At 40.6% G+C, this 24,512-nt stretch overlaps 2 protein-coding genes across 2 annotated transcripts in view; both read left to right on the forward strand.

Annotated features, from left to right (window-relative positions):
• The window catches only part of pnpla7b (patatin-like phospholipase domain containing 7b), a 40,987-nt gene extending 26,789 nt beyond the window's left edge, over positions 1 to 14,198 (forward strand). Inside the window, exons 25-35 of the mRNA XM_034692731.1 lie at positions 49 to 167; positions 2,775 to 2,931; positions 3,098 to 3,214; positions 5,073 to 5,142; positions 6,947 to 7,063; positions 8,379 to 8,527; positions 8,655 to 8,807; positions 8,899 to 9,015; positions 10,604 to 10,688; positions 10,768 to 10,898; positions 11,024 to 14,198. Of these exons, the coding sequence (XP_034548622.1) occupies positions 49 to 167; positions 2,775 to 2,931; positions 3,098 to 3,214; positions 5,073 to 5,142; positions 6,947 to 7,063; positions 8,379 to 8,527; positions 8,655 to 8,807; positions 8,899 to 9,015; positions 10,604 to 10,688; positions 10,768 to 10,898; positions 11,024 to 11,086 (1,278 nt within the window). The 3' untranslated portion in view covers positions 11,087 to 14,198. The remainder of the gene's footprint in view (positions 1 to 48; positions 168 to 2,774; positions 2,932 to 3,097; positions 3,215 to 5,072; positions 5,143 to 6,946; positions 7,064 to 8,378; positions 8,528 to 8,654; positions 8,808 to 8,898; positions 9,016 to 10,603; positions 10,689 to 10,767; positions 10,899 to 11,023) is intronic.
• Positions 14,199 to 18,998: 4,800 nt separating this feature from the next.
• The window catches only part of zgc:64051 (leukocyte surface antigen CD53), a 9,883-nt gene continuing 4,369 nt past the window's right edge, over positions 18,999 to 24,512 (forward strand). Inside the window, exons 1-3 of the mRNA XM_034691741.1 lie at positions 18,999 to 19,098; positions 21,669 to 21,753; positions 24,296 to 24,481. Coding sequence (XP_034547632.1) covers positions 21,691 to 21,753; positions 24,296 to 24,481 — 249 coding nt within the window. The 5' untranslated portion in view covers positions 18,999 to 19,098; positions 21,669 to 21,690. The remainder of the gene's footprint in view (positions 19,099 to 21,668; positions 21,754 to 24,295; positions 24,482 to 24,512) is intronic.

Genomic DNA, 24,512 nt, shown 5'->3' on the forward strand with positions numbered 1-24,512 from the left:
AACCTGGAGAACAAGCGCTTCATTCCTTCGTGTGTTTGTCGTTTTCAGAGAGAGTTGTACCAGCGTGTGTTTGAGAAGGGTCCCGACCGTCACTCTGACTTCTCTCGTCTGGCCAGGATCCTGACGGGGAACAGCATCGCTCTGGTGCTGGGTGGAGGCGGTGCCAGGTACTGCAGTTTTATATACTAACATACTGGGCACACATTGTTTGACTTATCCCATAGGAGCATTAATAAAAACCTGCAATCAAGACCTGAAACAAGGGCACAGCTTTGGAAAGTTGATATCTTTTTTGTAGTCATTTATTAGTCATCGATACAAAGCAGGAAACTATCGGTACGACAGCTTGAATCTTCAAATGTGTTCATCTTTATAAGACAGTGATATCTGATTGTTTTCACTCTGATTGATCCGTCTCTTTCCCTCACTGCTCTGGCTTCTCATGGAGCGCAGACAAGGTAGGGACTGTAATCTCATCAGCTTTGACTGGAGACCCCTGATAGTCCTGTGACTGCCACTCATCACCTCATAGCCTCCATTATTTGAGTGTGTTTGTGTGGTTAGTCCCACCTGTCTGTGTGTCTCAGCAACACTTTACTTCCATTGTACGATTTAAAACAAGTCATTAAAACAGAATCTGAGCCAGTTTATGAAGACTTGGAGATGTAATTAAAGCATGTGTGCAAAGAGTTTTAGAAATGTTCCAATAGATTGCTTCAGCCCGCAACAAAGAGACGAGCTGAAATAGCTGCAACATATTCCTCTGGGGCAAACGCACCTTTTAAAGTCATGTAGTGTTTTATTTCAGATCAAAACTTTACAGATTGACTCGTTTGTAAAGTTTGTGACTAGTTTTGTCATTTTGTCCATTGAGTCTGAATTTTTAAGAAAGCAATTCTTGAAAGTTTGAAAATCCCAACACTGTTCTCCTCAGACCCTTTCCAAACAGAGCAGGTCTAGACCGTACTCTATGTTCTATTATTAACAAAGACCCAACATCAAGACCGGATCAGATCCAGTCCCATCTTACAGACAGGACTCAGTCTGACCTCATCTTAATCCACCATGAGCAGAGCACTTTGCAGCATTTAGCAAGTTACAGTGGCAAGGACAAACTTCCTTTAACAGGCAGAAACCTTGCGAGGTTTTAAATAATTACAATAATAATTTTATTTATAGAGCACCTTTCAAAACCAGGTTACAAAGTGCTTTACATGGGCAGCAAAATAAAACAGGCAGGTCATAAAAACACACAAGTCAAGATAAAGAAATAAAACATATTTTAAAATACATAACAGACCATGCAGGTCTTTAAAAGTAATCAGTAAAATCTTAAAATCAATCCTAAAACATACAGGGAGCCAGTGCAAGGAAGCTAAAACCGGAGAATTTTCTGGTTCTGGTTAAAACCCTGGCAGCTGAGTTCTGTACAGTCTGGAGACGATCAAGGGATTTGTTGTTCAGGCTGCTAAAAAGACTGTTACAGTAGTCCAGGCGTGATGAGATAAAAGCATGTGAAATCACCTCTGTGTCTTTAAAAGTTAAAACGGACAGAATTTTAGAAATGTTTCTGAGGTGGTAAAAACACGACTGTACAAGTTTTGTGATATGATGTTCAAATGTTAAATTGCTGTCAAACCAGACGCCAAGATTCTTTGCAGCAGGTTTTATGTGGTTCGCCATTTGACCAGCAGATGGCAGTAACTGCTTGGTCATGAGTGGTGGTCCGATTAAAATCATCTCTGTCTTGTTTGAGTTTAATTGTAAAAAGTTTCTTGACATCCAGCTCTTTATTTCTGAAAAGCAATTGTTCAGTGAACTCAGCATGCCAGGGTCTGTGTGTCTGATGGGCAGGTTAACTGTGAATCATCTGCATACAAATGAAATAAAACACCATGCTTGCTTATGATGTGCCCCAGGGGGAGCATATACAAGGAAAATAAAATCGGACCCAAAACCGACCCCTGAGGCACACCATACTTCACCTCAGTAAAACCAGAAACATAATTATTTACAGACACACAGAACCTTCTTATTAAAATAAGAGTTGAACCATTCTAAAACCGTACCAGAAAATGTTATGCTTCAGTTACGTTGTTGTCTCGTGTGTAAAGTACACATCCGTCAATCTCTGCCTCGATGTAACTGATATGATGACCTGTGTGTTCGTTCTGCTTTCTTAGGGGAACAATTTTAGGAGAGAAGTTAAATGTGTCAGCGTTTGCCTGTAATAAAGTAGAAGGGCTGAAATCCTCTGTGTGAGCAGCAGCACGCATGCCTGCAGACACACCTGGTTCTTAAAGGGAATGAGAAGAGACACAGGGATTGTTTGATTCACGTTGTAGTACCTGACGCCTCACTTAGCACCTTTCTTGTGCACCATTTAACTAGCAATATGTGGTCAGACACGCCCTGATCCCCTTGCACTCCAGACTGTACATTTAGGATCGTTGAAATAAGGACCAAGCTCGTACAGTGAATGCACTTTAAGGTGCATTTGACCTGAAGATTGCAGCCATTTCAGCTCATCTTGTAGCTCCTGCTGACGTGGTTTACTGGAGATAATCCCAAAACTCTTTGTACCCACTTGTCATTTAGACACCAAGTATGTAATAAAAACAAAGAGGCAAACATTTCGAATGACAGAAATTCCCTTTTTTGATCCTTTTGATTACTTGTAAGAAGATAAATATGTGTTGATTAAAATCTGTTATAGGAGCATTGATGTCACACGATATTTCTGATGTTATTTGACGGAGGTCTGTCTCTTTCAGGGGCTGCTCTCAGGTCGGGATCATTCGGGCGCTGAACGAGGCAGGGATCCCAGTAGACTTGGTGGGGGGCACATCCATCGGCTCCTTTATGGGAGCGCTGTACGCGGAGGAGAAGAGCAACAGTCGCATGAGGGTCCGGGCTCGAGAGTGGTCCATGGTGTGTTGAGAGTGGTTGGAAAAAGCAGTTTGATATCTGTCTGTATTATTATAGTAACAGGTCATTCAGGGCTGCTCAGATATTAAAGTCATTCTCTTAATGTTTCCAGAGATGTTGTAGTTTGTTTTTCTTCTCATGCTCCCTCTTTATTGCTCTCCTTTCTCAGGATATGACCTCTTATTTCAAGAAGATCCTGGACCTGACCTACCCCGTCACCTCCATGTTCTCTGGAGCTTCCTTTAACTCCGGCATCAGCTCTGTCTTCAAGGGGAAACAGATAGAGGTACGTGTATTTACAACGGAAATCAGAGTTCAGCAGTGAGGCAGGAGAGGGGATCGGTGCAAATGACTTAACAGGTTGATTTTTTCCACTCTTAGATTTTTACTGTAAGAACCTCATAACATAAAAGAGAGGATGTTCCTTTAAGTCACTAATAATAATAATAATAAGAAGAAGAAGAAGAACTTTATTCATACAGCACCTTTAAAAACAGATGTTTACAAAGTGCTTTGACAAACAAAGCATGGTTCAAATAACAAAGTAAACCTTTTGACAGACAGAGAGGAAGAATTTTAACAAAACAGAATACATGGTGAGGTTAAAAAGAATAAATTAAACAGAATGAAGTGGTGTGACAATAGACCAATAAATCATTGTTTAAAGGTGACATATCACGCTTTTTTCATCAATATATATTGGTCTAAGAGGTCCCCAAAACATGTCTTTAAAGTTTATGCTCAAAAAAACACTTTGAAATCAGATTTTGGTCTGCCTGAAGAACCCTCTTCTTCAGTCCTACTCAGAACACTCTGTTTTCTCTCTGACCACGCCCCCTCAGGAAGTGGATGTGCCTCGGCTCTCCAGCATGTTGATCTAATGTTTACATGTTGGCTGAATATACACGGCTGCTCAGAGATCACGTTACTTCAACCCTCTGAATCTGATCCAGAATCTGATCCTGACGGAGAGGCGCCTGCAGCAGGACCTTTCTGAACCATTGGTCACAGATTTAGTGTTTCTTGTTGTTTTATTTGTCAGTATGTCGACGTGTGTCTTGGTACACAGCTACGAGCATGTAGCTATGTGGCTATGCTAACTAGCGCTAGCACTTATCAGTGATAAATAAAAATCATCCACTAGATCTTCAAATCTGCAGACGTGGGGAGTAAAACCAACCTTTGTGTTTATTAAGACAGCCTACAACTAGCATGCCTCCCTCCTAAGCTCCTTGTTAGCACACATTTGTGCAGGGAATGAAAAACAGAGGAGGGGTTCAGTATTATTTTATACAGTCTATGGGCTGAACAAGCTCCGAGCTCTGACTCCGTGACAGACCGGATATTGTTGTTACGTAACAAAAACACTGAAGTCTGAAACGGCTGGTTTCACACACATTTACAGAAAGGTGGAGAAATCAGAACAGGGGCAGAATGGATTTTTTTCATTCTTGGGGGGTTTGTAGACATGCCAGGGAAACATATTTCAGGTAGAGAACCATTAAAAAGTCCATTTTGCATGATGTGTCACCTTTAAGAGGGTTTTCAAAGATACATAAAAAAAAAAATACTTAAAAATAAATGAATAAATAAAAATGGATAAGTTAATAAAAGCATTAAAAAGACAATAAGAGAGGTTTTCAGAATAAGAGGATGACATCACATCGAGAAAATTAGAAAAAGTGAAAAGTATAAATTAGGAACTTTAAAATAATAAATGGAAAGTAAATTATAAAACAATAAATAATCAAATTAAATGTAAACAAATGAATTTGTTGGATAAAAACAAAAAATAATAATAAAATAGAAGTAGTAACAGTTAGAAGGATGAAGTTACATAAAAGCAAGTCAGTAAAAATGGGTTTTCAGAAGAGATCTAAAAGATGTCACTGACTCTGACTTATCTCCTCAGGGAGGTCGTTCCAAAGTCGAGAGGCAGTAAGGAACCTAAATATGTAAAAACAGTGCTAAGGTTTTAAAATTACCTTTTAAGTTCAGAGTTACACTCTTTAATTTTGAGCACATAGCCATTTATTTACACAACGATAACTACAGAAGTTCAGAGTTTTACAAATGAAAGTGTTTTCAGTGAAAACAGTGTACTTGATTTCTTTTCCTTCTTTTTCCGCCTCTCTTTTTTTCAGGACCTGTGGCTGCCATACTTCAACATCACTACAGACATCACAGCTTCCTCCATGAGGGTTCACACTGACGGTCTGAGCAACTTTCGTCTTTGTTTTGACTAAAGTTTGGAGTCACTTGTTTGTATGTTTCAAGTAGGGATGCACGGAAATGAAAATTCTCGGCTGAAACCGAAAACCAAAATTGAGGAAACCAAGGCCAAAAACAGAAACACAGAAATAAATCATTATGCCAATTATTAGTACCATTGCATTTCTGGCTCTGACTGTACTAACCTCACTAAAACAAGGCAAGCGGGTTCACCACACCCATTGCAGCCTGGATCATTTCCTGTGTGCTGCTTTATTCCCACATCCAAGTAATGATCTTTATAACGCGGATCAAGTACCGTCGTGATGAAGTGCAGAGGATCTGAATGGATCTCAGTGGAACGTGTGCTGACAGACTCTAAAGGCTGATTTATACTTCTGCGTCTCCCCTACGCAGCAGGGGCTGACGGGGACATGAGCCCCACATACTTGTGCGTCGATGTGTCCGTGTCGCGCAGCAATTCTCCTCCGAAACGCCTGAGGGCAGTGTGGTCTCTCTGATAGCCGGTCGCCTGCTTCCGGTCCTGCTACGCTCTCTGTTTACTTTTCCACATCGATTCAGAGCGTGTTCTGTTAATCTACAGCTGATACATGTTGCTGTTTATCATACAGACATGATTACATGAAGAATAGAGAGGAGGAGATGAAATACACGGCCGATGTGTGGCCGATGTCCGGGATCCCGGAAGTGCTGTGAATGCGGGAAAGACAAAGCCGTCGAGCGGACCAATCACAGAGCTTGCGGTCCGCGTCGGCTCTACGCGGAGTTACATTTTGGAGGAGGTGCACGTCAGTTACGTGCATAGGCCTCTGCGTAGGTATGGGAGCTACGCGGACCTACGGCGTAGGCTACGCCGTCGATTCAACGCAGAAGTATAAATCAGCCTTAAGAGTGTACTTTTCACTGTTTTCACTCCGTGGTCCATCTCAACCTCTTTGCTTAGAAGACGCTTTAGTGCTGCAGTTAAAGGAAGAACGTCTGCAGACATGTTGGCCCTTATCCAGTCAAGCACGTACTGGCCGCGGTTTTTGCTTTCATCATCACAACATTCTCCGTGGCTTAATTTTCGGTGCATCCCTAGTTTCAAGTGCTTCAGTCAGATACAGCTGAAGAAAATTCAGAGGAAAATACCAGGAACACACATCCTAAATAAAACTACTCATGACTATAGACTGTAAATAAAAATGGACAGCGTTGCTCCGCCTCTTCCCGTTGTACGGTTCTGAAGCCAAAAAATCTCGCTCCTGGGCGCCGCCATTGTGCAGCCAGAGCCTGTGAAGCCACTGTAACAAGCTCGGCCCTACAGCGTAGCATCATAAGACACTGTGTGTCTTTGAAGTTTCCCTCTACGGCGGCTGTGAATCAAAGGAAACAGGAAGTAAAACCCCGTTTTTTAACCTCTAATAACTAACGAAAAACTAAACTTTTCAGGAAAAAGAGGCCTTGAACACAAAACAGTCAAATACTAACTACATATCACCACAGCATACAGAGAGGAGAAACATTCGTACCACGTGTATTTATTTTTAAAATGTGACTGCTGCCCCCATTCAAATGAATGGAGGAGACAGAGTTTTTGACCTATACTGCAGCCAGCCACCAGGGGGCAGTCACACTGCTGAAAGCTTCACTTCCAGCCGAGTGAGATGCACCCCTGCTCATGACATGCTAACTGTTTACTGACTACAAAACTAAAGTGTTGATGTAAATCTCTGTGACTGAAGAAAGTCCTGAAGTAATTACTGATGAGTTCATGTGTTAACTCTACACTCACTCTCCCTCTCAGGTTCATTGTGGCGATACGTACGAGCCAGCATGTCACTGTCTGGTTACCTGCCGCCTCTCTGTGATCCCAAAGACGGACACTTACTCATGGACGGAGGATACATCAACAACCTGCCCGGTGAGAAACACTGATGGTGTGACGTTATAATCTGTAGGACAAAGTACTCCAAGTGTTCAGTTGTAGTCCGGATCATCTACGTAGATCTGTAGTGGAGACATCTACACAGAATCATGTGAAGTCTATCTCTGTGAAACTGCACCAAGGAGGAAACTTTCTATTACTATACTATTTCTCTGACAGCTTCTTCTGGAGCTCAACAGGCAGACAAACGTGTCCTCCCTCAAATGTACTTGAACATCTTTTATCCTTTGGGTCAATTTGACCCCAGCAATTTAAACCTCCAGAAACTGATTGTTACCCTGGTATATGTGTCAGGTACTTTATGTTTCTGCTCAAACTGCTGGGAGTTTATCATGCTCTCATCGGCCCTGCCTTGTTTCTATGTTATCAAAACGTCTGACACAGGACACATCACTAAATGTCTTTAGAGACATGGAGGCTAGAAATATTATATCTCAGTCTAAAGGTTGACAGTTCGATCCCAGCTCCTGCAGTCACATGCGGAAGTGCCCTTGGTCATAGTGACCTCAATATCATCCTAAATCACCAAAAAAAATGTGTAAAATGTTGATATTACTTATCTTATATACAGCTAAAACAGCCTGGGGTCAAATTGACCCCAAGGAACACTGATGCCTACATTTTTTTTTACAGGAAATTGGATCATATCAACATTTAAATTTGAGGTTTTCCCAGTTGTCCCCATTAAATTAGGAAAAGTCATGAAATATGAAGCCAAACAAATGATGTTAGTCATTAAATGGGGTCCAATTGACCCCCAAAAAAAGAGTTTTTTTCTTTAATGGCACAAATCTTAACCTCAATAACAAACAAAGTTTGAGATAATGACATCCACACTGTGGGTGTTAAACTTTCAGAAACCCTGCTGCTCTGCATCATTGGGAATCCTTGAGTGTTTGAGTAATGATTAATGTGGAGGTAGAAATAGAACTCGACAGTGTTAGACAAAACCCCATAAACCATCTACTAACCATACATTATCCCATTTATTACCCAGCTGTGATTGATTAAAGATTATTTTATTGATTTAAATTGATTTATGTTACAGATTTGGATCAGTTTGTCTCTTGTGTTACTCATGTTAGTGACAATTAATAACCGTTGTAAAGGGGGTTTGACCAATCTGAATCAAGCATCTTACACACCTGGAAGATCAGTAAGAAAGTAATGGATTCTATTGCAAACAAAAACCTTGCATTTTTAAGCTCCAGTCAGACGTCAGGGTTCATACTAAGGTTTGAAATGTTGAGTCATGAGACCTGGAATGAATGTTTCCTCCTCTTAATTTCAGCTGATGTGGCTCGCTCCATGGGGGCCAAGGTTGTGATCGCTATCGATGTAGGAAGTCGTGATGAAACCAACCTGACAAACTACGGTGACTCTCTGAACGGCTGGTGGCTGCTGTGGAAACGCTTCAATCCTCTGGCGGAGAAAGTCAAAGTAAGCTTTCATGTCATTAAAAATGTGCAGAAACAAAATTAAAGTGAGACATATAAATCCATCTTTATCACTAATCTATAAAAGAATCATGAAATCTGGAGAAACTTGAACTGATTCTACCCTCCAGGTCCTGAACATGGCAGAGATCCAGACCCGGCTGGCCTACGTCTGCTGCGTGCGTCAGCTGGAGGTGGTCAAAGAGTGTGAATACTGCGAGTACATCCGGCCGCCCATCGATCACTATGGCACTCTGGAGTTTGGCAAATTTGACGAGATCGCTGTGAGTTACCTCTTGACCTCTCGATGTTGTTCACCTCATCTCTCTCTGAAGGGGTTGATGTCACTCTTACCTTTCTTCACTGCGGCTGCAGGAGGTGGGATACCAGCACGGGAAGACCTTGTTTGACGTGTGGCAGCGCAGCGGCGTGGTGGACAGCATGCTGAAGGACAGACATCAGGAGGAGTTCCACAAGACAAAGACTGGACATGTAAGTGAGAACTACAGACACCACCACTGACACAGACTGAACATGTCAAAGCAGATTTCTATAGATTTTATGCAGACATGATGCATTTAAAGGTGCATTTGGACCAAGAGTTCCGGGTCTTTTGGCCCCCAGAACTACTTTCCCCTGAACTAAAAGGTTCCTGTGTCCCCATTGTTGTCTGTGTTTTGACGGCGGGCTGAAGTTCCGGGTAATGTGTAAATCAGGCCAGTGACGTATGGAGAAAGAAAAAGTAAATGCACTACACCACCAGACCAGTAGAGGGCAGTAAAACAAAGAGGAATGCGATTCATCACAGATGACACCATAGAAGCAGACGGACAGGCAGGTATCATTATGAGCAACACAACAGTTAGCCTGTTAGCATGAAGAGACTCAGCTGGTCTGTTTTAGATGGTGCTATATTTCATCACAGATGGATTCACTGAATCAACACGTGAGAGGAGATAAGCGCGAGTAGCAAAGACGTTTCAACACGGCTTTAAAATCCTTTTGAACTCAAAAAGCCGTGGCAGAGATCAGCCGGTGTTTTGGTTTAAACAGCGACCCTGTTAACTGGAGACTTTCAGCCGGATGCATCCCTCATAAACGTCTTTAGACGATCATTAAATATCTGATGAGGATATTTTGAAATCTTAATAAAAACTAAACTAGTTTGCATTCCCAGGAACTCCCTCTGTGTTTCAACAGCTGTGTAAACTCCACAAACACTGACACGTTCAGCTGAAGGTCTCCAGTTTACAGGGTCACTTTTAAAACCGGAACACCGGGAGAGACGCATTCACGGTGGACTGAGAGAAGACTACTGTTACAAGCTGCTAAATCAAGAGAATCACAGCTTCTTCTTTTGAAAAGTACACACACATACAAAAAAGATAGAACAAATAAAGACTAATGAAAGAAAGAGAAATCAAGTGAATCACAGATGTGTGTGATGTTATTGTGGACGGAGGGAGGAATAAAAACACTGAGGTTAATCTACCAATCAGACACGTTCAGGCCCTGCCCCCCGAAAGCCCCGGGACCTTTGAAAAGTACTACCCCCCTAGCAGGGGCTTTTTAGGGGGGAGATTATCTACCCTGAACTAAATTTAGACCCTGGGTCCACCGGTCAAAACGCACGTGGTTCAGGGTAAAGTTCCACTGGTTGAAAAACGCCTTAAGGGTAGACACTCCGGTATATTTTCATTTTTTTTATGAATACCTGTCGTCGCATCTTGAATTATTGGGCTGATAGAACTCAGGAAATAGAAACAGCGGACGTGAAGTCATCTCTTCTTGTGGTCAGCAAAGGATTGATCATAGCATGTATGATTCATCTTTTGCTGACACTCGATATTGAATGTATGTCACTTCTTCCTCTAAGACGTGGTTTGTGTAAATCGAGGCATGAACACAGCTTCTTTCTTAATCTTAAGCTCAGTTTCTTGCACAGACAAACATCACTGCTCCTGTACGTTTGATTCTACATATTGTTTTACTGATGACACATGATATGTGTCGTATATATAAAATCAAACAAGGTAAAAATAAACTGAAGCTGCTGTTAAGTCCTCATTGTGTGTTTCAGGTGGTCACCTGTCCCAACGCCTCCTTCACTGACCTGGCAGAGATCGTGTCCAGAATCGAGCCTGTCAAGCACGCCTTGGTTGATGGTGAGTAACCGGTGAACTGCTGACATTACGAACCACCTCAACTACTGTATTTCTGATTCTGATTCTTGTATCCCTCCAGAGGGACTCTCTGATGAATACCAGACGGACTACGATGAGGACGCGGTGGAAAGCGCTCTGTCTGACTTTGAGGCGTTCAATGCGGGGAGTGAATACACAGAGGGAGAGGAGACCGCAGACACAGCAGAGACCGTATGTATTAAATCACAATAAAGAGCTTTTTGTTCTAAACAACGTCATCATTACCAAAACACAAACACTGCATCGTCCTGATGTCATCAGATAAAGTTCACTACTCCTCTTTTCTGTTTTTACAGGACGATGAAATTCAAATCCGAGTTCGACGTCAACCCAATTCTTCCAAAAACTCTCCACCATGACATCCACTACCTTACAGAGCTACTGACTGTGTCTGCAGCACACATTTCACTGCCGCCATGCTGCTACCCCCTGTATCATGAATGCATTACAAACATGCAGCCTGCACTGTCAGAGTCAGCTCTGTGCAGACACTTCAGCAGGACTCTCACTGAGTCTGGATTCAGCGGGCTCAAACCCTCAAGCACAAAAAGGAGTGAGGAGCTCCGCTGTGTATGGTGGTTTCCTGGACTTTGCACATTTTAGTGGTTTAAACAGTTTACCCACAGAAAGAGTTCTTACTGTAACACCCTGCGTCTGAAAGGTGTGTTTAAAATCAGGGGAAACTAAGAATCACTCTCTAAGGGAAAAATCACAGATTAAAGGATTCAGTAGAGGGCATTTTATTGCTTGTTCCACACACAAGTGAAATCTCTAGAGGAGCTCTTGTTCCAGTTGAGCAATGGAAAAACAACAAATCTTAAAGAGATGTGTTTCTTCATCGTGTTTCAACATCACACAACATGAAAGTCATCTTTAATAATATGCAGGACTCCTTTCTGGATCAGGTCTTTGCTGCTTCCCGACATAATACGCTCTGATACACGGAGAACTTCTGCAACTTATTAAGTTACAATATAAGCTTACACTTTGTATACCACTATTTTAAAAAGTTAAAGGTTAATTTAATTGTTTTTATTATTTAAAGACTGATTTGGCTGAACATTGAGCACGTCTGTATCTGTTTGATGTTAGACAGGAAACATCCAGATCAGACACATTATCTACTCAGCACAACAACGACTCGACTTGTTCCTGTGATTCTATTAAGCTCCTTATGTTCAGATACAAGAACAACATACACACACATACACTACCAGTCTAAAGTTTGGAAACACCTTCTCATTCAAGGGTTTGTATTTATTATAATGATTATAAACACTGTAGATTAATACTGAAGACATCAAAACTATGAAAGAACATATGGAATTATTTTATTCACTAAAAAGTGTTAAACAAAGCAGAATCTGTTTTATATTTTAGATTCTGTAAAGTAGCCCCCTTTTTCCTTCATGACAGCTTTGCACACTCTTGGTATTCTCTCAGTCTGCTTCATGAAGTGGTCTCCTGGAATGGTTTCTAATGAACATGAGCCTTGTCAAGAGTTCATTTGTAGAATGACTTGCCTTCTTAATGTGTTTGAGACCATCAGTTGTGTTGTTCAGAGGTAGGGTTAGTACACAATGGATAGTCCTATTTGACTACTGTTGTAATCCAGATTATGGCAAAACCAGATTATTTCATAGTTTTGATGTCTTCAGTTTTAATCTACAATGTTGAAAATAATCAGAATAAATAAAAACCATTGAATGAGAAGGTGTGTCCAAACTTTTGACTGGTAGTGTACATGCACATGACTACGTATGTTTCTACTCAACACATGATGATGATGATGATGATGATGATGATGATGATGATGATGATGATGATGAAGGGATTTCTGCACACCATAGGTATGTTTCCTGTGAACTGTGATTTCTTTAATTTATTTTTGTATAAATGTTTCACGCTCACTTTAGACGTACATCATGAATGTATTTCTAAACAGACTCAGAGAAAGGATTCTGTGTTTTCGTGGCAATGCAAAGTGTTTTGGCATCCATCCAAACCTTGTTAGTGTCTCACCATAGACTGTATAAAATATGGACGTAGTATCTGTGACGTCACCCATCTGTTCCTGAGCGCTGTTTTGAAGCCAATTGTCGGTTTGAGGTAAAGAGGCGGGGTTTGAGCCTCCTAGCCAACAGCTATGTGTTTCCGCCTGTCAATCAAGTCAGTCATGCCCTTAAATGGGAAAAACTTGTAATCTTAATATCTTCTGAATTGCGCGTTAGAAAAAAATTCACCCCCGTACTGTGTGTGCTGATAAGAGAAATTAGCGACGTACACCAAAGCCGTTTTTGAACCAGGCTGTAAACATGTTTATTTCTGATGTAAAGATCCTCTTGTTTGAATGGGTGTGTATGTGGTTTCTGGTGTTTCTGCAGTCAGCCTCTAGTGGACGCTCGATGAACTGCAGTTTATAACACTTCCACATGGGCTTCATATTTTGAGACCGGAGGTTGCGGCTTGCGTCTCACTGATATTCTAAAACGTCAACAAAAGTAAGACTGACTCTAAAGTTTAATCGTCTGACATCCGAACAAACTAGTCCTCACTAGTTTGAAGTATTTTGAAATAATGCAGTGTTGTTACCTCTGACAGTTTGTGGCTCAGTAATGAATCAGACCATTAGACGAGATATAAACAGACCTGAGTCAAAACAAAGTTATTATTACATGTGTGCTTTCCAAATTAGGACCTCTCACATGTCTGCTGCTTCACAGATCTATTTGTGAGAACTAACTCAACTCAAGAAAGAAATCACTTTAAATTCTTCCTTCCCTGTGGCTTCATCAGGGTCAGTAACCTGAATGTTTCACTAAACACAGCTCTGCAGCTCTGCCATCAGAAAAGTTACAAGTGATCATCTTTCAGATTTGCCTTTGATGCCATGTTTGTTATAAAGGAGGTGAGATGGTGCGTTCAGGTGCCTTAAGTCTTTGTCAGTAATGAAACTCACAAACTCACAGACTTAGTTACCTTATTAATCTGAAGTATTATTAGGACCCAGGACTACCTAACAGTGATACTACACTAACTCTACCTGCCATTTAATGCAACATGATGCTGTTTTTAAAGCTGCCTTATGTTCTGTGTGTTCACAGAGCTCCTGTGGGAGTCGTGTCTCATTGTTTTAATGACTAGAAAGGGAAACGTGTTCTAATTTAAAAAGTGTTATCATGATGTTCTCACCTTGTTTTTAATGCTGAATGATCCTGATGGTCATGATTTTGTGTTTTTGGGGATACCACTATGTATGTGTATGTTCTTTGAGATGTTGTGTTTCAAACTGGACCGTGTGTTCAGTTTCATACATGTTCAAAAGTGAAATAATATAGAATTATTTAGAGTATTTAATTTGAGTGTTGAGTAAAAATCGCTGTAGTGAAAGCAGATCTTTCTGAATGGAAAACGTCCTGAAGTTCAATGTTTTTGTGGATTTTTAAAGTGAGATTAAACTATTTGTTTTCACTTTCGAACAAATGTGTCTGTTTGTGAGTCCAGGTGTCATGAGTTAAATCAGGGGTTCCTTAACCTTCAGACCGGGGACCCCCAAAATGGCGGTGCCACAGACTGCCGACTCCCTCTGTGTTTTAAATTAACCTGCTGCAACTGATACTGTCATTTATTGTAAATTAAAGAGCTCATAGTGCCCAGTTACCCCTCTAGAACACTACACTACTATCATGCAGGCCTGCTCATTGTACCTAAAGTCTCTAAAAGTAGTATGGGAGGTAGAACCTTCAGCTATCAGGCCCTTCTCCTTTGGAATCATCTACCAGTCAGGGTCCGGGAGGCAGACACCCTCTCTACTTTGAAGAGTAGGCTTCAAACTTTCCTTTTTGATAAAGGAGCGACCACAGGGGCAGAGGGTGCGTCCGCCCCAGGGCCCACGTTCAGCAGGGGCCCCCTACTGAGCTACTTTTTTGACAGGACTGGAACAGCCGATGTCTTACCCTGTCCACAGTCGATGGGGTTCAGGTTAGGCTCGGGTTAGGTTTATGGTTAGGATTAGGGTTAGGATTAGGGTTAGGATTAGGGTTACTGTTACGGTTAGGGTTAGGTTTAATTTTGGGATTAGGGTCAGGCTAGGGTTAAGGTTAAGGTTTGAAATGTTTACTGAATAGATATAGATGTATACTTGTGATGATGTGTGTGAATAAACTAAACTAAACTTTAAAAAAAAAAAAAAAAGGTTGGGGTTAGGCTTAGGGTTATGATTAGGCTTAGGGTTAGGGGTTATGATTAGGGTTAAGGTCATGACCCCTAACCCTAATCATAACCCTAACCCTATGATTAGGGTTGGTTAGGGTTAGGGTTAGACTGATCCCATCTTACAGACTGAGTCCTGTCTGTAAAATGGGACTGGATCTGATCCTGTCTTGATGTTGGGTCTTTGTTCATAATAGAACATAGAGTACGGTCTAGACCTGCTCTGTTTGGAAAGAATCTGAGGATAAAGTTTGTTGTGATTTGGTAAAAGTACTTTGTTTTGATGGATCATATTCTACTAAACTGAGATACTGGATTTGAACTGTAACTCAAAATCATTCAAATCAACACAAAAGGGCTTGATATAAATGATCTTATACGTCATGAATATTAGAATGTATAAAAAGTTTATCTTTTTAATATAAATGAAGTAAAGAAGAGCTTCCTGAACCTTTCAGATTTTTGAAGATTCGCCTGGATTGTGCAAGGAGAAAGTCATACAACACACAGTGGAGCAGGTTCATACAGAGAGCCATGAAACTAGCTGAAACTTCCCCTTCTCACATTGTGATACTGATTTGAATACTCATGCTCTTATCAGCAGCCTCGCGCTGTCCCGGGAGTATTTCACTCGTGTATCATGCTTGTCTAAACACAGCACCTGTGGGGTCCCACCAAGTCTCTGGTCTCTGAAACTTCAAGATCTCAAACCTCTCTTTATTCATTACGTGATGTTTTTACTAAGAATTCACTCTTTTTCCCTGTCACATGCTCCCTCTCCGTTCTCTGCAGATAGTCGTATAGTTGTAAAGCATATTGGACCATGCTGCATGTAAATAAAGTTGGTTGATTGATTTAAAGTAGACTTTTGGAAAAGAACATTAGAAGTAATGAAACCAGGATTGCTTATGTAACTAAGTGTCCGCACTTTTAAGATACAGTCTATGTTCTGCAAGGTTAATATGAAAACCTGGAGATATATCACAGAGACACTACGTAGGACTCAAACTGGAGCAGATCATGATAGCTCTTTGTAACAAAATATTAATACAGATATTCTGAAGTGTACATCTTTTAACAGGAACCAAAAAATGTGCCCACATCATCTCGACTGGCTGCCTGTTGATTTTAGGATTGATTTTAAGATTTTTTATTGACTTTAAAGCACAACATGGACTTGCCCCCTCTATATATCTTCTCCCTATATCCTCTGGCAGTGCTCTGCTAGCTGTTCAAAGGACCCAACTGAAAACTAAAGGGGGCAGGTCTCCTTCACTCCTTCACAGCCTGCCAGAAGAGATCAGACCTGCAGAGTCAGTCCCGTGTTTTATGTCACATTTTTACAGGAAAGCTTTTATTGTGTGATTTTATTTAATTTAAACTCTGATTTTAAGGGTCTGTTTAATAAGTCTGTATGTTTTTAAGTTTTTACTTCATTTTATTTTTATCACTTCATTTTTTTTGCACTTCTTGTTTTTATTGCCCACTGTGAAGCACTTTGTTACCAGTATTAAAAAGTGCTATAAATAAAGTATCATTATTATTATTAATGGAGTAAATGGTCGAGGCTGCGACCTCTGCGGAAAGTGATATAGCTTCTGTAGATGGGGCGCAACGCTTAGACCGCTAGGCCAATGTCGCCCCAAGAGTCATGCATACTTTGCATAATCCTCATTTTATTTATTTAAATCCTCAGAAAACACAGTGAGGGAGAACCCCCATTTGCAGCGGTGCTGACAGACAACAATAATCAATCAGTGTTTACAAATAAATAAATATATATAAAGGATTAGAGAAGGATATGGTGGTGCAAGGGCACAAAGTTTGAGAATGAAATAAATAAAAACAATCATTAAAACAGTTACAGTAAGGGGTTCAATATTAAAGCAAAAACAATGAAATCAATAAGATCAGAAATGAAAACTCTGAATTGTCTTACTGGTATTACTTTAAAGTTTTTCTGAAGTAAATTCCAAGTATCTGGAGCATCAAAGCTAAAAGCAGATCTTCCTAACTCGTGCGGATTAAGGGGACCTGTAGGGTGAGCCATAATTCGGGTTGTGGTGAGTTGACTGACAGATGGGCACACAGTAGTTTAATGCCCACCTTGGATCCACCTCCTGGCATGTTTCTTGATGGATCCAAAGTTAGGTGGAGATAGAGAGAGTTTCCAATATGGCGACAGCTTCATCTTCAGAAAACAATAGATGATGTCAGAGACTACGGTCTATTGTGTTGAATTATTGCTCACAGCAAATCCCCTCTTTGGGTCAATAAAGTATATACTATCTAATGTGTTCAGAGAGGTTTTCCATCCCTTGAGATTCTCCCAACATGCAGGCCTGCTGGTCATACCTAAAGTCTCTAAAAGTAGTATGGGAGGTAGAACCTTCAGTTATCAGGCCCCTCTCTACTTTTAAGAGTAGGCTTCAAACATTCCTTTTTGATAAAGCTGTATGTGGAGCTGGATCAGGCTTGGACCAGCTCTTAATTATGCTACTATAGGCTTAGACTGCCGGGGGAACTTGGGCACTGACACACTGGGATCCTATCTCACCCCCTTCCCCACAAACCCCCTCATCACTTACTTTAACTCTTCCTGTCCCATTAAAGTTACTAACCATAGACCTTTCTGGAGTCCCTGAGCTCCCTTGTCTCGTAGGTTCCTCTGAGCTGCCGTAGACGTCCTCCTGCTGTGGACGTTCCAGACTCCAGCTGATACGGACGTGCTGGACTCCAGCGGCAACAGCTTCTACTACTCGTCTCATCACTATCACCGCTCCCTCTCTCTCTTATTCCCCTCTATCCCTCTTTCCAGACCCAACTCGGTCGAGGCAGATGTGTGTCTAACATGAGTCTGGTCCTGTTCGAGGTTTCTGCCTGTTAAAGGAAGTTTTTCCTCTCCGCTGTAACTAGCTAAATACTGTGAGGTGCAATGCTCATGGTGGATTAAGGTGGGGTCAGACTGAGTCTTACCCTGTCTTGGTGTTGGGTCTCTGTTAATAATTTGACATAGAGTGGTCTAGACCTGCTGTGTTTGTAAAAGTGTCTTTAGATAACGTTTGTTGTGATTTGATTGATTGATTGATTGATTGATTGATTGATTGATTGATTGATTGATTGATTGATTGATTGATTGATTGATTGATTGATTGTGAAAGTTTGAATATCACATTATCTTTAGCATCTCAAGTATAAGAACATATTTGGAACCAGAAGAAAAAAGAAGTAAAGATAAAAGGAAGAAAGAAAATTCTCTAGTGGAATGGATAGTGTTATTAGTGAAAGGCGATGCTGTAAACATGGTAGCAACATCAAAATCTACCAAGCCAGAGCCCTTGTTGGAACTGACTGTCCCCTGAAGAGCCGACTAACACAAGAGATCCAAATCCTCCTGGCTGAGTGTGCACCAGCGGCTGCAGAGCCCGGTGTGAGACTGTTGGAGTTGGGTGTTGCGGATCATTCGCTTCTGCAAACTTTAAACTCCTTGGTTTAAATGGACCGCGGTGCAGAGGTGCCATCAAGTGTAATCTGGAGACAGCAGAAGAGGACTCCCGTGCTGTGGATCCAGATCTGTGGAGTGTTGTGGAGCAATTTGGACACAAGTCAGGGACTGGCTGTGTGATTGAAAACACCAAAACAACCTATGACCTGGGTTCATCCCCGGTCAAGTATCCAAGCAGTCCACACAAAAAGTCTGGATGTTTCATCCAACCTTCTTTAGAGGCACATGAAGTGAGATTACTCAGCTTGTCAATAAATCTGGCCTTCAAATAAAAGTCACATTGATAAAGTTGATTTCTCTGGTTCATTCTCTGTCAGCTAATTAACACCAGCAGGTCTTGACATGCTGTGACCGTTTCAGAGAGGAGCGTCTTTGAATAAAGGTGTCACCCACATTTTTTGTCTTTGCTGCTGTTGTTGTCGGTAAACACCCAGCTTGCATAGCTTTTTCATGTTGCTAAACTTGATAAAGAGGAAGTGAGAAGGAGGGGCCGAAAGCCCCGTGAAGTGATGCCTGCTCTGCAGAGCTATGAGAAGAGGAAGTGCAAGTTACAAAGTTCAGTGAACACAAGTCTGACACGGAGACGAGACGACACGAGACAAGTCGAGACGAGACCAGACGAGACTGTGAAAACCAGTAATTCTCCTGAAAAAGGTAAGAGCTGCGTTCAATTTTTCACTGTCAAGTTTCATCATTTAAGAGATGTGTAAAGAGTATTCTGCTCTGCTCTCTTCTTTATCACATAGAGGTGTGTTGACATTTCTATATATCCAGTGAAGTATCTTTAAACATGGTCAGTTAAACGTATGTAAGGGGAAGTGAATTATCTAACTCCTGATAAATGAATTAATAAATACAATGTGTAAGAGGTTATGACATGTAACATCTTAAGCTAACATTTTTCATCATGCCAACAAATACCAGTTATTATTAATAAATTCACAATTTGAAACATTTTTAATTCTGGTTATATTTATGATATTATCATTTGAAGTATTTGTTTTATGTTTTTGTGTTTTGTGTCCTCAGTAATATCACCATCAGGAGAAACTCTGAAATATTTGAGTTTGTATGTGAAGTTTAAAAAGTACTGAAGTACCCTGAGCGTGTAAACTCAGAGGAAACAGGAAGTGAGATATGTCAGCCTCACCCCCTGCAGTGTGACCATGGCAGTTATTTTAGTGTGAAGGCCCACACACACACACACACACACACACACACACACACACACACACACACACACACACACACACACACACACACCAAGCACCTGTGTTCTCACCACTGCTGAGTACATCACACCGACACACATTCATTCCCCCGTTGACTAATCAAAACCTGCTACTTTTTTCTCTAGGCTGCATAAACATTACACAGAAGTGAGCTGTCGAGGTCCACAGTATGTGGAAACTTTTAAAATATGTAAAATCTGTTAAAGTCAGATCTTCCTCAAACAGGCGTTGTTCTTAAATATCTGTTTTCAATTACATGAACACAAAATTAGCTTCTGTTCAGCACTTATATTAAAAATAGTGAATTTCCATCGAACGAGACGTCCCAGATCTGAGGGGAACTCATTGCATTATGTCAGAGTGACTTCATCATCTGTTTACGGTGACACAACAGGAAGAGCTGATTCCTCCTACTTTAATACGGTCATCATTAATCATGACTCATGCTTCACTGGAACATTGACTCTGGGGATGTGACGATATCAGTGCAGAGTAATTCTAATGCAAAAAAAACATCTTACATGAAATATATATAACTCATGACCTTTGTAATGTAAGAGGAGTGGATATCTACAACAACTACTATATTTCAACTTCTATTCATAAAATTAGTGACATTAAAAATGCACATTTATGACAGTTAGGTTCATTACAATTATTATTGTTATTATTGTTATTATTGTTATTATTGTCATTATTATTATTATTATTATTATTATTATTATTATTAGTAGTAGTAGTAGTAGTAGTAGTAGTAGTAGTGTTATTATTTTATATCATATTATGTTAATTGTATTATTATTATTATTATTATTATTATTATTATTACTATTATTATTATTATTGTTATTATTGTTATTATTGTCATTATTATTATTATTATTATTATTATTATTATTAGTAGTAGTAGTAGTAGTAGTGTTATTATTTTATATCATATTATGTTAATTGTATTATTATTATTATTATTATTACTATTATTATTATTATTGTTATTATTTTTAGTAGTAGCAGTAGTAGTACTAGAATTGTGTGTACTATACTATTTTATTAGAAATTATTATTAGTAGTACAAGTTTTATCATTATTAATTTTATATTCTATTATTCTATTATAAATCTATTATTATTTATATTATTATTCATATTATTATTCTACTTTTTTTACCTTTCAATTTTCTTATTATTTTTCTTATTATTTATCTTATGACTATGTGATTACACTAATCATTATTAGTAGTAGTAGTAGTCATTGTGGTAGTATTAGTATTGTACTATTCTATATTAATAAGAATAAGAATTGTTGTTATTATCATAATCATTATCATTATTATTATTATTATTATTGTTATTATTAATATTATTGTTATTATTATTATTATATTACATTATTATAATTTGATTATTATTATCACTAAAAATAAAAAGGATATAAAACAATATGAAAACGACATGCCTCAATAATTAGAGTTGCAACTAATCAAAATTAGATTATGAATTAAATGTATTAGAATAATAATATATAAAAACTGTTGTTCATATACAGGTTTGAATTTAAGCAGAAGTCATTGTTACATTAAATATGCAGAATTACAACCACAATTTCCTCTCAGAAGAAAGGAACTGCTGACACATGTAACTACAAAACATGAAGTGTTTTTATTTTACCAGTTAAAAAGGAGCTTTAGTATCTATGATTGATATCAACATTATGTCTGATGCAATAAGAAAACATGCAGCAGTGAGATTTAAAGAAACTGTTTTATTAAATAAATCAGAAACACTTTTTGAGAAATAAAGTCGACCCGTTTGTTTCCTGAGTTTTTTAAAGGACTTTATAATGAAGAGTTTTCTGTATGTTGGAAACATGTAAATCAGGAACCAATGGAGGGTACAGATGGGCTTGAGTTTAGGGAATGATTCACTACTTCTTTGGCTTTGGCTTTTCACGCAGGATAATTTATAATAATGATGTTTCATTTCTTTGTTTCAGGTCTGAACAGAAGAATTGAAGAATGGCTCAACGCTGCCTCAAGTGTTTAAAGTACACAATGTGTCTCGCCAACCTCCTCTGTTTCGTACGTATATTTACCTTTAATCCAAATCAGAGGTCAGTGTGGTATTTGTATGTAAATCATGTTTCCAGTCTAGAGAACCTTTGAGCACAGGAACATGTTTTCAGGGAACTAAAAGGCTGCGTTTAACCGTTAAGTGAGACCACAGGAAGAGACAGCTTCAGTTAGTATTTAGTGGTCGTAGTGGGTCAAGTCCTCCTGACTTCAAGATACTGAAAAGGTCTTTCTGTTTGCTGTGAGTCAATCAGTCTGTTGTTGCTTCACTGGTGTGTTGAAACACTAAAATTAGACAATAAACAGACTGTTTCCCAGCTGCAGAAAGTAGCAGCTTAATTTACAGGTGTGTGGGCGTGGCCTAACTCTTTGATTGACAGGTCAAGAGAGAGTTCACAGCCTGCATGTTTGAGCCGTCTGACTCTGAATCTAAAGACATCAAAACTCCAGAATCTGAAAATGATTCATTTACAATGGTCTCTGAGTGCTGAGCCACAAAATACTTCAGAATCAGGACTTCTATCATTTATTAGTTTTATCACTCCGTGGTCTCCGGAGCATCAGGACCATGGGACGCCCGGAGCAGAGGAGGCTCAAGTGTAGTATGTTCACGCAGAGGAGCTCGGCTCCGGGTGGCAGACGGAGCTGTTTGTCTAAACTCTGAGCTGTTTGGGGAAAGTTAGTGAACTGGTCCTGGGGAAAGTTACTAAACCGGTCCTGGGGAAAGTTAGTGAACCGGTCCTGAGGAAAGTTAGTGAACCGGTCCTGGGGAAAGTTAGTGAACCAGTCCTGGGGAAAGTTAGTGAACCGGTCCTGAGGAAAGTTAGTGAACCGGTCCTGAGGAAAGTTAGTGGACTGGTCCTGAGGAAAGTTAGTGAACCGGTCCTGAGGAAAGTTAGTGAACCGGTCCTGAGGAAAGTTAGTGGACTGGTCCTGAGGAAAGTTAGTGAACCGGTCCTGGGGAAAGTTAGTGAACCGGTCCTGGGGAAAGTTAGTGAACCGGTCCTGGGATAAGTTAGTGGACTGGTCCTGAGGAAAGTTAGTGAACCGGTCCTGAGGAAAGTTAGTGAACCGGTCCTGAGGAAAGTTAGTGGACTGGTCCTGAGGAAAGTTGGTGAACCGGTCCTGAGGAAAGTTAGTGAACCGGTCTTGAGGAAAGTTAGTGGACTGGTCCTGAGGAAAGTTAGTGAACCGGTCCTGGGGAAAGTTAGTGAACCGGTCCTGAGGAAAGTTAGTGAACCGGTCCTGAGGAAAGTTAGTGGACTGGTCCTGAGGAAAGTTAGTGAACCAGTCCTGGGGAAAGTTAGTGAACCGGTCCTGAGGAAAGTTAGTGAACCGGTCCTGAGGAAAGTTAGTGGACTGGTCCTGAGGAAAGTTAGTGAACCGGTCCTGAGGAAAGTTAGTGAACCGGTCCTGAGGAAAGTTAGTGGACTGGTCCTGAGGAAAGTTAGTGAACCGGTCCTGAGGAAAGTTAGTGAACCGGTCCTGAGGAAAGTTAGTGAACCGGTCCTGAGGAAAGTTAGTGAACCGGTCCTGAGGAAAGTTAGTGAACCGGTCCTGGGGAAAGTTAGTGAACCGGTCCTGGGGAAAGTTAGTGAACCGGTCCTGGGGAAAGTTAGTGGACTGGTCCTGGGGAAAGTTAGTGGACTGGTCCTGGGGAAAGTTAGTGGACGACATATGCGGGACTGCTTTATCCACAGACAGATAACAGACAGTACATGATTAGCAAACAAGCTGACTGCTAAGGCAACACTGAGGGGAGATGGCTGAGACGTCAGGAGACGGTCTGAGCAGGAGCGGAGTACTTCTGCTGAACATGTGTGCATGTGACTCAGTGTTTCATTTCTGGTTGGATATTTATTACGTAATAAATATCAGGTTAAACCAGCCCCCTTAAAACCCAGTGTGAAAACTATTGTGTACTCGTTATACTTCATGTATTATGAATAAGAACGACACGGGAGACCAGAGAGAGTTATACTGTGTATTGTCTTTCGGCGCCATCATAACACTGCACTCAGTGACGCATCACGTAAACACACAGGAGGGCGTGACCTTATCCCGGGAGGGACAAACTTAAGATGTCAATACACAACATATTCCTCTCCCCTTACTTTTGACATTCCCTTAACAAAAAACAAAATACTACACAGTGTCATTAGTCCTTAAAGTCTCTGTTTCAGATAACAATAAAATAAGATTTTTCTCATGTCACAGCCCATAAGTAGTGAACATACTCTACAACAACTCTTTTCACAGTTAACATGTATACACTTTTCAAACTTTTACCTCAACTAGGAAATGAGGGTAGACTGCCTCATTCTCCAGACACAACCCTGGGGATTATTCTGCCCCAATGATGAGGGTTAGTCTCTAGGCTACAGTGACAGTCTATCAGGGGGTCTTCTGTCTCTTCTTGGGTAAATGCGACCTTTAGGAAAGTCAGTCACCTTGTCTCTTGGGGAGGACTGTGTAAGTCCTGACCCAGGAGATGTGATGTCAGGGGTAGGTACCTGAACAGTCTTTTCCTGACCGCAGTTTCTCCCCTCAGATGTGTGGAGTGGCTGTGCTGGGTTTTGGCGTGTACTTGATGGTGAACACCAGGATACCGCTCACCCCGACGTTGGCCAAGTTCAGCTTAGCTCACATTCTGATGATCAGCGGCATCATCATCACCTGCGTGTCCTTCCTGGGATTCCTGGGTGCTCTGAAGGAGAACCGCTGTCTGCTGCTGACGGTATGACACAGATGAACACACACGCACACGC

This window comes from Notolabrus celidotus, chromosome 9, assembly GCF_009762535.1.
Source record: "Notolabrus celidotus isolate fNotCel1 chromosome 9, fNotCel1.pri, whole genome shotgun sequence".
Lineage (NCBI taxonomy): Eukaryota > Metazoa > Chordata > Actinopteri > Labriformes > Labridae > Notolabrus > Notolabrus celidotus.